The 11,803-nt window shown below is 31.0% G+C and overlaps 1 protein-coding gene across 5 annotated transcripts in view; it reads left to right on the top strand.

Annotated features, from left to right (window-relative positions):
* The window catches only part of LOC112686505 (sushi, von Willebrand factor type A, EGF and pentraxin domain-containing protein 1), a 77,313-nt gene extending 70,516 nt beyond the window's left edge, over nucleotides 1–6,797 (top strand). For 3 of the 5 annotated variants that reach the window (XM_025558792.1, XM_025558793.1, XM_025558790.1), the window contains exons 10-25: nucleotides 592–765; nucleotides 831–1,035; nucleotides 1,175–1,545; nucleotides 1,625–1,825; nucleotides 1,893–2,099; nucleotides 2,161–2,343; nucleotides 2,419–2,578; nucleotides 2,642–2,757; nucleotides 2,815–2,960; nucleotides 3,030–3,156; nucleotides 3,513–3,672; nucleotides 3,761–3,912; nucleotides 3,997–4,170; nucleotides 4,300–4,479; nucleotides 4,701–4,874; nucleotides 5,980–6,797. In XM_025558792.1, coding sequence (XP_025414577.1) covers nucleotides 592–765; nucleotides 831–1,035; nucleotides 1,175–1,545; nucleotides 1,625–1,825; nucleotides 1,893–2,099; nucleotides 2,161–2,343; nucleotides 2,419–2,578; nucleotides 2,642–2,757; nucleotides 2,815–2,960; nucleotides 3,030–3,156; nucleotides 3,513–3,672; nucleotides 3,761–3,912; nucleotides 3,997–4,170; nucleotides 4,300–4,479; nucleotides 4,701–4,874; nucleotides 5,980–6,191 — 2,942 coding nt within the window. In that variant the 3' untranslated portion in view covers nucleotides 6,192–6,797. The remainder of the gene's footprint in view (nucleotides 1–591; nucleotides 766–830; nucleotides 1,036–1,174; nucleotides 1,546–1,624; nucleotides 1,826–1,892; nucleotides 2,100–2,160; nucleotides 2,344–2,418; nucleotides 2,579–2,641; nucleotides 2,758–2,814; nucleotides 2,961–3,029; nucleotides 3,157–3,512; nucleotides 3,673–3,760; nucleotides 3,913–3,996; nucleotides 4,171–4,299; nucleotides 4,480–4,700; nucleotides 4,875–5,979) is intronic. The other 2 variants (XM_025558791.1, XM_025558794.1) reach the window with 2 other exon arrangements.
* The last annotated feature ends 5,006 nt before the right edge of the window (nucleotides 6,798–11,803 follow it).

The raw sequence follows: 11,803 nt of genomic DNA, 5'->3' as shown, positions 1-11,803 counted from the left end.
TTATTTAAACTAATTATCCATATTAATTGTTGATGAGCTACTTCCGACAACAATATCTAAAGATGTTATACTTCTCCATATGATAATTATTGACTGTTAAACAGATAATTTTAGTACAAATTTATAATATTTAATAGTGTATGAAAACAATTATTTAACTTGAATTTTAGTTAGATATTGAGAACGTATTTTATCGTTACAAGCAAACAATAGAAATGGTAAATTGTAAATGTGTTTAGAGTACAAATTGTTTGTACTAAAATCAAATATTATTCGCAATAGTATCTTTCATCTGTGCCGTCTTGTTATCAAATTATTTTCACTTATAGTTATTTACACTATTTATACGTTAGTAAAATAAAATTAATAGAGTTATAAAAGAAATGTATTAAGTAAAAATATTGAGTATTATTGTTATCTCTAATAATAGTTAATTGTATTGTATTAATGTCTATAAACTGAAATTTGATTCGCTAATGTTGATCATGAACAATTAACGTAATAATTAGTAATTACAACTTTGCAAAAAATTTAAATATAATATTTGTTGTAAAAGTGAACTCATTGAAAGATTTGAACTAACATTTTCAGCTCATTGCAAACGTCTACCCCTGATTCCAAAAAATGGCATAGTTTTGGCACCTCGAATGGGGCATGGCGCCAAGGCAAAATTTTCATGTCGAGACGGCTATACATTGGTGGGGAACCGATACACAGAATGTAGATTCGGAAATTGGTCTGGAGAAACTCCAAAATGCGAAGAAGGTATATTTTACTATGACATATGAACTATTTTTGATATTAAAAAATACGATTTTCGTACTTTTCAGTTTATTGCACTTTTCCTGGATATATTGAGCACGGTAAAGTTTTGTTGGTTGGAAGCATGGGTGTTTATGATTATAGACCTTATGTCCGCAAAATAAAAAATAATAAACAAATTGCGTTTGAGTGTGATCGAGAATTTGTAATCGAATCTGGGCCTGTAGGTGCGACTTGTATCGGCGGAAAATGGAGCCCTGGATATCTTCCAAAGTAAAATATTGATAATAACTAAAAAAAAAAATTAAATCTTTAATCTTAAATTTAAATTTTTACAAAAAAAACTGGTTTTAAATAAGTTTAAACACAATAATAACGATTATAGCGACACTATTTTAATTTTAATTTTTAGGTGCGTACCATCAATACATCCAAAACTCAGACTAAGCAGATCTATTAAGAATGATACTAATCCAGATGTATTGATTACGGAAAAACCAAATTTTCCTCAAATCGACAGTTTAATTACTTCAATCAAAACTTGGTGGACAAGGAGTAAACGTGCATTATCTGCACAAAATCAACAAGTCATGAAAGCAAAACAGACATCTAATAAAGATCAAACTGCTAAAAATCCAGGAGTCAATAGAGGATCTAGAGGTCGTGAATCTGGAGATTTATCGTTTAAAGATTATGATATTGAAGATGGTAATTCTACAATAGATGGAGAAAAAGGTCCTCATAAAGGTTCTAAAGGAAAAGGCAAACATGGAAAACGAAAAGGTATTGCTATAGTGTATATGAATTATTATTAAGTTTATATAATCTTTAAAAATGTTGCGTTTTATTATTTATTTTACAGTGGGTCCTTGCGAACCTTTGAAAAATAATACTAACATGCATATTGAAATTGTAAAACAAGGAAAGCACGCAAACATCACTCACTCACACGGGACCCTACTAAAAGTAACATGTGATCATGGGTACCAACCGACCGTGGTCAATGGAACAGCAAAATGCTGGAGGACTCGCTGGAAACCAGGAAAACCAGATTGCAAACTCAGTTAAAATAAAATAGACCAATTTTTATAACACGAGTAATCTATATAACATTTTAATCGCATTTACAGAACCTTGTTTAATACCATACTCGGCAAATGGATTCTATAGTAAAGTGGAACCTACATATTTAAACGTAACTGAAAGTACTGAGCTTATGGACGGAGAAGTGGTGACTATTACATGCTATCCTGGATTCAACTTGAAAGGTTTTTCGAGAATGGAATGCATAAAGGGTGACTGGGACGTTGGTACTGCTGTTCCTGAGTGCACACCTGGTGAAATAATACAGAAACTATAGAATTAAAAAATGAATTACTATGATTAATTTAATTTCAGCCCCATGCGAATTACCTGCCATTACCCATGGACAATATTTGCTCGGATACAGAGCCGGCCTTACGATAGCTAATGGATCATTCGTTACCTTTCAATGTGATCCAGAATTTATAAAGACTACATTAGTTTCCATAGAATGTGTGTTAGGACGTTTAGTTCCCAAGGTTCCTTCTTGTAAAAGAGGTAGTTTTAGATTTTTTTTCTGGTCGTATACTGCGAGTAGTACGACAATTTTCATTAATCGCTTCATATTTGTAGACGGTGGATTATTCATTACCGGTGGAGATATTTTGAAAAAAAGTGAATTAGGTACCATTGATCTATTATCTGGGCTTCGAGGATCATGTGGCCCACCAGAAACGGTTCATGGATCAATGGTGTTTAGAAATGGTGAACTGCTAAAAGAAGCAGAAAAAAGGTAAATTATATAGAGTACTTAGTATAAATTGTTTTTCATATATTTTGTATCCAAAAATAAAAGTTTTCCCGATGGAACGGAAGTGACGTTTAATTGTATTGGAAACATAGTAGACGAAAAAGTGACATGGCGTATAAGATGTGAGGATGGAAACTGGATTGGGAGATCGTTAAACTGCAGTGAGTCGATTAAATTTATTTTAGACATTCATTAAGATATACATATTAATAATCAAGTTTCAGCAAAACCCATTGAAACTACGAATTCCTCTGTGGATAATACAACTTGTATGTTCAGAAACAGTGAGCCAAACGTTGTGACATTTATAAGCGATACGATGATCACAAATGAGCTAACAGAATTTAATGCAGGAACTGTTTTGGTAATTTAATAACAAAAATAGAAATATAATATACTAAGAATAAATAATTTCAAAATGCACTCGTCTTAGGTTTCTCGATGTTCGGATATTGGAAAATATGCAATGGAAGGATCCAACAGGCGAGTGTGTTCAAATGGCGAATGGACCGGACAACGTCCGGTTTGCTTTGGACTAAACCAAGAGAACGATTACGCATGTATGATTTGATATTTTAATACGTTTTGTTATTTTTAATATTTTCCCGCTGAAAAATTTCATAATTTTTCCATTAAGCGTTAAGGATTCTATCTTCGTCAAAAACTGTAATTATTTTACTTCTGGTTGAGAGATATTTTTATTTCTTAATCATCTAAATGATATCAAAAGTATGATTTACTTTTATAAATATTTTATTAACTTAATGTATTATCATAATGGTTTGTCAAGAAGAATGTACATCTTTCATGGGAAAGTTTTATGTCCAGTCTTATATTATCTAGTCCTATTGTAAGGAATTATTACGAAATGTAAAAAAAGTGTAGTACTTAATTGTGTATCGGATTTGATTTTAAGTGGAAAAACCGCCTACGATACTATTCCGCCATCAGCTTGGACCAATAGCACAAAGCAACGAAGGACGGCTAATCGTGTATCCAGGAACAATATTGCATATGGAGTGTTTGTGGATCAAGAGATTTGGAACTCCGAAATGGAACGTTAGCCATTCGTTTCGGTAACGAGTATTATACTTTTTAGTGTACTCATATTACAAATAGATAATTGATGATCTTAATTCCACCATGTCTTTATATTGATCGTAGAAAGTATCCAGAAGGTTGGACGACCGATCCAGGCAGAGATCCGGATCTTGAATATCGGTTGAGTATTTACCATGCAAGTAGGGATGACTCTGGAGTATTTTCTTGCATAACTCCCACGCGACACACACATTCGGTGGAGATAATCGTTAAAGGTTGATTAATTTTTTTAAATAAATCTACAATATTTCATTATTAATAAGTGAATAAAAATATTGTCTTGTCCTGAACTATTACAGCCGTGCACTGTCCTTCAATACCATCAAAACGAAATTTAATCATTGGTTCACAAAACACGAAACTAAACTCTCGAGTAAAGTTTTCCTGCGCTAAAGGCAATAATCTAATCGGAGTTTCTGAAATCGTCTGTTTGCCTTCGGGTAACTGGAGTGATCCAATTCCGTCATGTGCGGGTAAGTGTATCAACCATATTTTGTTTTTTAATCAAATAAAACTATTATTGTAAAGGCTAAATATTTTATTCAAGTTGTTTAATTGTTTTCAAATAATCATGAATATATGTAAATTGTATTTTCTTGTAGTCATAGAATGTGAAAAAATCGATAACCTGACTGACCCGAATTTACGAATAGCTGTGCTCAGCCGTCAAGTAGGTGGTGAAATAATGTTTAGTTGTATGCAAGGGTTCGGACTCGATGGGCCTACACACTCTACGTGCCTACCGACTGGAGAATGGGAGCAACCTTTCCCTACCTGTGCAGGTCTATAAACAATTTAATCAATTATCGTTGTAATTGTCTAGAACGTGTCATCAGAATAAACACGATTAGATTTGAAAATAGTATCGCATGATTAGGGGAGGTTATCGAATTTTCGCGGGTACTCAGTGACTTCGAAAAACTCTGATCCCTCCCCTCCCTCCCACCGTACCCGGAACTCACGAAATCGATTTCGGGCCCTAAGTGTAATTGATGTGTTGTAGCGGTCACTTGTCCTTGGCCAGGAGACCCGCCGCACGGTTACGCGGCCGTCTCTCAAAGCTCGTACCGGCCCGGCGAACACGTGTCGATTAGCTGCGAACCGTACTACGTGCTTGACGGTCAGCCCAAACTTATTTGTCAGGACAACGGAGAGTGGTCAGCGCCAATGCCAATCTGTAAGTGGGAAGAACGGGTGCACGCGTGCTAATTTGTACAAATAGGTTTAGCGACTTCGAACAAATGCTGCAAATATCTGGGGAGCGTGTCATGACGGATCATCTCCTGGCCAAAAATTAAAATCCCATCCGCATATACGTATATACGTGCATGTGCATACGGTATAAATGTATACATTTGCACATGTATTTTTCACATGAATATATGTATATATATATATATATATATATATATATATATATATTACGTATAATAATTATATGTATATAAAATATACATGATATACTGGCAAAGGTGGGCATTAACTAGTTAAAAAGTTAATTTTTTTTTTTAACTTTTTAACTTAACTAGTTTATTTGGTAATTGAAATAACTCGGCTTTTCACAGTTGATTTAAAAATGATCTATCAAGTTAAACATTTTTGAAATTTCTCATTTACACGTAAATATTAATATAAAAACCAAATAATCGTGTAAAGTAAAATGATCGCATCCACTGTACATCAGAGGTCATATTAGATTTTGTAGAGATCCACTCTTGGGTATTGGGTTCTGGCCAGAATGTTTTGCATAAAGAATTTTAACTATAAAGATAAATAAATACGGTAGTGAGTGGCCCCTTGATGTACAATGTCATAGTATTTTTCACACTTCGGTGCCACTGCTGTATATTATGATAAAAAAATTCAATAAAATTATTTATTAAAATTTAGGAAATTAGATCTTTTTAAAGAACGCAGTCACTTTTTGAGTGACCTACGTACTTATTAAAAAATCTAGATTGGCTATTTTTAAACCGAGTAATATTTTTTCCCTTATTTACTTTTAACTTATCGATCTTGTGTTCTCTTGACTTAACTCGATTTAATTATTTTCATTAACTTATCCTATTCCGTATACTGGTATATACGTATGTTGATATGTAAATATGTTCATGTGTGTATATGTATATATATATATGTGTATGTGTGTGTACACATAGACTGAGCTTTTACGTTCGTCCTGTAATATTTTCAAAGTCGCTTTTCGCTCGGTATCCGCGCGGCGGCAACGTTTCCGTCTCGACGTCCTTCCTAAAACCGTGCACTTTTACCGCGTGTTGCAGGTGTTCAAGCATGTCCGTATCCGGGCACTGTGATCCGGGGCCGGATGTCCACGGTCAAATTCTACTACGCTATCGGTGACGTCATCACGTTCACGTGCGACGAAAGCTTGAAGATCAAAGGCGCTCCCGTGTTGAGGTGCTTGAAACACGGCAAATGGTCGAATTCCATACCGACGTGCGTGTCCAGAAACGACACCCAGCGGATATCGTGAACCCGCGCGGTTTCTGCCGATTGCACCGCGGATAGTTTTAATGCCTGTCGTTATTATTTCGGATCTCCTGGATAATCTTTAGGGATAATCTTTAGCGTACGCGCGTTTCACGTTTCCCAATTCCGCGTTAATTTATACTATACAAAACTAACGATATCGGTAGCATTCGAAATGCCTCAAAATGTTTACCAAGTCTGTTCGCATCAATTGAATTACTTTTTTCGACGATCCCAACCGTTGTACGAATCATTTGTTTCGAACAGTTCGTGTAATCGAATATAGTAATTAAAAATCACTAATAAAATCATTAATTAATTAAATTACTGATCGGTTAAACTTAAAATTACAGTTAGAGATAATGTATAAACGTTGGGCATACGTTTTTAGTGATTACTGGCCGTATTTATATACATATAGTATATGTTTTCAGACTACAAGGTAAACATTTTGCGGATTTTTAAATGTTCTTAATTAAAATCAAGTTGTATAATAATATTGTAACGATAATGTTAGTTCCATAAACGTATATAATTCCCTATTTCTGATTGTATGATGTAGTTATTTATATAGGTATCATCATTATATAATATATTGACAATAATAATATTAAAATTTGATTTTTAACGTTTTCAATCTAATATATCGATTATAAGATTTTAGAACCTAACTTAATGTTTATTAAAAACTGTTATTAAAAATCGTATAGATTTTTGGACGTTTAAATTTTATAAGATTAGCATTGAGTTATTCTTATTATTAATTATAATAATATATTATTCACGTTAACATCCCATAGTGTTATTTATTTGTTTTATCATCTTAGTTTAGTGATATTTCTACTGTCGCGCAATGTTTAAAAATATGCATATTATTAAATATCTATAGAATTGTGAACGAATGGTAAATTAGCCAAAAAAAGATCTTAACGCCATTGTTTTGACTGTTAAGAGATGTTACTAGAGAGATTAAAATAGGTTGTCCGGGCAACCTTTTATTTGGTTTGGTACTGTTTGAAATCCATAGATATGTTTACAAACAAGTTGCGACAAATGAATAGAAGTGATGAAATGGTGATGATGGTAGAAATTAAAATAGTGGAAAAAATTTTTTAATACATTGAAACATATTTTTTCACACATTTCCATATTTATTTCATATACATATATATCAGTCTCTATTTTTTAGTGAACCTCGATACAAAGTGTGTAGTCCGAAACAGGAAGTGTGCACTACGGATTCGAGAAGTGTGTACCTACTAAATACTAATAAATAAGACTACTATGAAGATGTTTTTCAGGAAGCCAGTTTAAACAAGACAGCTGATGAAGACATTATGTATGACATTTTATGTTATACAGCCCACATTAAAAAAAATCATTTGTAAATAATTAACAGATTTATACCAGACAAAAGTATATTTCCAGTTTAAAAAATAACGGATTGGTAGTTACGTAATTTTACTAGATTACCTAATTATAATGAGCAATTTAATTCATAAAAAATAACTGTTACTAAAAATTACTAGTGTCATTGTACTTAAAATTATAATAATATGGAAGGGGGTAGAGGGGGTTTTGTATCATATCATTGTACATTAAAAATGTGTAGTACAATTTTTTATGAAAAATATGGGCTGATATATAATACATTGAACCGTCTGAAATGATTTATTAACCAGTGTTTAATTTGTAAATTCGTGTTCTGTATTCTTTCCGAATTCGATAGAAAGTTAAGGTATAACAAGTAATACTACTTCATTCCATATCTGTGGCGCAACCAGAGGGATGGTCCCCGGGTCAGGACCTCTTCCTTGTACCGTGTCGTATCTTTCTAAAATTATGTTTGGCAAAATTGAATAATTCATTCGAAGATTGATTTAAGAAATTCCATATCAGAAAGAAGACTCAATGGATTAGCTACTCTCAGTGACCACTACGAAGTTAGTGTAACACCTGATGAAGTAATACAATATTTAAGCTGTACAAAACATTGCTTTGATTTCAATTTATAATCTTGTACATACCTTTTACCTTTTATTTTTTTACATAATACATTTAATTGTCATTCAGTTTTACATTATAAGTACAATATTTGCATTAATCAAACTATTAAATAATAATTAAATTTGCTAGCTACTTTAAAATAATTATATTTTTAGACCCCTCTCCCCTTAAAAAATTCCTGGTTGCGCCACTGCTCCGTATGTTTGATTATTATGAACATTATCATCTCGTCTGTTGTCCTTGTCATCTGCCCCGTAAAATACATAATATTATTTTGTATATTTTAAAGTGGTTTTCTATCTATCGAACTCACATACAACTGTTGGTATGGAAATTCAACGGTAGAGAGCGGTAAGTATTTTACTGGTGAAATAACATTTATTTTTGTATAAAAGGGCACCTTGAGCTTCTTTCTTATCAAAATCGATAATTATTTATAACAATTATGTGAATCAAGTGGAAAAAATATGTTTTATCAACTTCACTTACACATCATCAATACAAATTACATACCTACGTATCAACATCATTACTGTTGTCCCTTTTAGTAATTAATATTTAATGGTAATAGATATTTCTCAAACGACGAAACGATGGATAAATCTTTAAAACACATCTACACAAGTATAATGCATTTTATATTTTGAGAATATTTTGTGAAATAATAGAAAAAAATGCATTGATGTAATATGTACATTGTTAACAAGTGTTGATTTAACCGATTGCCGCTTCCTACAATTTTTTTCATTCAACTGACATTCTGCAAAAATTAAATGTGTATACTAAAGAAATTTTATTTCATTTGTATGGTCTAGATGCATCTACATTGTTCAAATAAATCAAGGTTTTGACTACAAAAAAATCATGCTAGGTATTTGTAATAAAAAAATTTATCATATTACTAAATCCAGAGTTGCAGGTGGTAAAATAACTTTGGTGATTCATGATCCCTACGCCAAATGAAACGTTCCATATACCTATTGTCCATAAAATATTACTAATAAGTCATACACACACATATACAGTATGTAATTTCTAATATTGGATACGAGTTCGTTCGTATGGATTACCGGAATCTCTTAGCCACGGTCGACCGCCAGCAAAACGAAATAAAAAAAGTTGATGGTTATAAAATAAAACATTTTTTTTTTTTTATATAAAAATTTTACTATATATCTATAACCTAATAGTCATCTTTAAAGTAAGGCATTGTTTTTATTAAACATTTGAGCGTTCCAGTACACTTTTTGAAGAAATAAAAATGAAAACGATTTTTAATTGCTGTAATGAGAGACAGAGGGGGACTGACTATCCTTGCGTTCTCTTGGCTTTTTAAGTTCTGAGCTGCAATTATTAATGTGAAATAACACTGCCACGAACTAACGAATATCGAATACACCGTATTAACTAACCATGCATGAAATGTATTAAATGAGATAATATTTAAAATAGATTTAAATCTATACACAGTTAATACTGATCGTATTGTATTTGCATAATATTAGTCGTGTGCAATAGCTTCCAAAGTTTTTAAAACCACTCCATCGTTGATCCGTACACACCTTATAGTCTGTATAATTAAAAATCGTCACTTAATTTGGAAGTTAACTGTTCGATCACAATAATATTTCATATAAAAATTAAACTGACAATTCAATATATCAAATACAACTAAAAAGTATTAAGAAAAATAATAACAATTTTAAATATGTGCCAACAAGATACCCAATTATAAACACCAGTGAAATCAGATATGGAGATATCTTGTTGTCTTCCACATGTATGAAATATCAACATTTTCCAGATAACGTTAACGTTAGCCAGTCAGTTTTTAATAATTTTGAAACTTAAAAGTTACATATTAAACAGAATGGGTAAGATAAAGGATAGAGGAGGAATGGACCCAAGAAATATTATGTTTGCAGTCGCATCTATTGAGGATAGACAATACTATAAACTTGAAAATACGTGCTAAAGTTAAAGTTAAAGTTTTTGCTAAAGTTATACACCAGAAACCAGTTCAGTGTATGTCCATTGCTATTAATTCCGCTAGATGAGATGGTACATGTTCAAAAATCATTGAAGGAAATCAGGACTCAAATGTCAAATGGTGATCGTCTAGGATACAAAAGGTGTTCATGTAAAGGTAAATGTAACACCAATCGATGTAAGCGTAAATAATTTAGTTTTTTGTGCAATTCAAAATGTCATATAAGTATGCCATGGAATAATAAAGGATAACACTTTAATTCTATATTTAAAATAGAATAAAATTGTTTAAAATATAAAATAAAATATTCGATTTAATGTTGTACTAAGAGTAGGTAATTCATTAAAAATAAACTTATATTGTTTAATAATAATTAATTATTTCAATACATTATATGATTAATATTATATCTATTGTGTCTTAAATATATTTAATATTATTAATGAATTAAAACTATTTTATCTCATGTGTGATGTATTTTTATTTTGTTAAGACATTATCCAAAAATTCTTGGCTAACATTATATTACCCGGTTAATGTTAAAATTAGTCAACATTTAATAATATTCATGGTTGATTATCATATGATTACATATGGCTAATATTGTTTTATCCGGCTAATGTGTCAACTTTATCCAAATGTTAACATTACTCGTAACATATATGTATAAAGTAACACAGTACATACCGTAATAATATGATAAGACTCAACACACAACTTACATGGTAACCATCATGAAACTATTTTAATATCGTTCCCCACGTTTATAAAAATCAAAATTTTACACGAATCATCGCTTTGTGTTACATAAATTTAGTTGCTTACCAATATTTATAATGTTAAAATAAAACGGTAAAAATTTACCTAGACTGTTGAAAGTTTATTTCCAGTTCGTTACTAAGATATTTAGTAAAAACTTTATAATATATAGCTGGTAACAAACGTTATAACGACCTAAAAGGACTTAATGAATCGTCCATTCGTTGAAGCTAAACGTACGATAACAATAATTTAGGATTTATTCAAACGGAATACTAATAAAAAAATTAAAAAAAAAACGTTTAACGCTTAAAACTTTGGATGTTTGAAGTCATTATCTGAATAGGAAACCATCAAAAAGAGTAAAATATGTACGATAACACGGTGCTCGAGATAATGAGTATGACGTATGACCAAGGTTTAAAATATTATTAGCACCAATTTTTCTATCAGCAAATATCAATAACCACATAATTTTATTTGTGTAATCTGATTTCAAGGTTTTACAAAATATACAAATATTTAATACACCTATTTGAACAATGCAAAATACAGCAGTCTAGTAAATTAAATTCAACATAAAATGATCTTAAATAATAAATCAAATACTTTTAACGAGTAGGGTTCGTGCCCTATATTAATAATACGTTGTACAAATTTAATTATTTTAACACTAAGAAAAAAATGTTACAAAAATTTACAATGCAGTTTGAACGAACAAACATATTAGATTTTTTTCATTTAATGATAATAATAATAAAAATAATAATAATAATTATAATAATATTAATAATAATAATTATAATGATAATGATAATAATAATAATAATAATAATAATAATAATAATAATAATAATAAT

This window comes from Sipha flava, unplaced genomic scaffold, assembly GCF_003268045.1.
Source record: "Sipha flava isolate LNK unplaced genomic scaffold, YSA_version1 312_pilon_pilon, whole genome shotgun sequence".
Lineage (NCBI taxonomy): Eukaryota > Metazoa > Arthropoda > Insecta > Hemiptera > Aphididae > Sipha > Sipha flava.
This window is presented reverse-complemented; position numbering and strand designations above follow the sequence as displayed.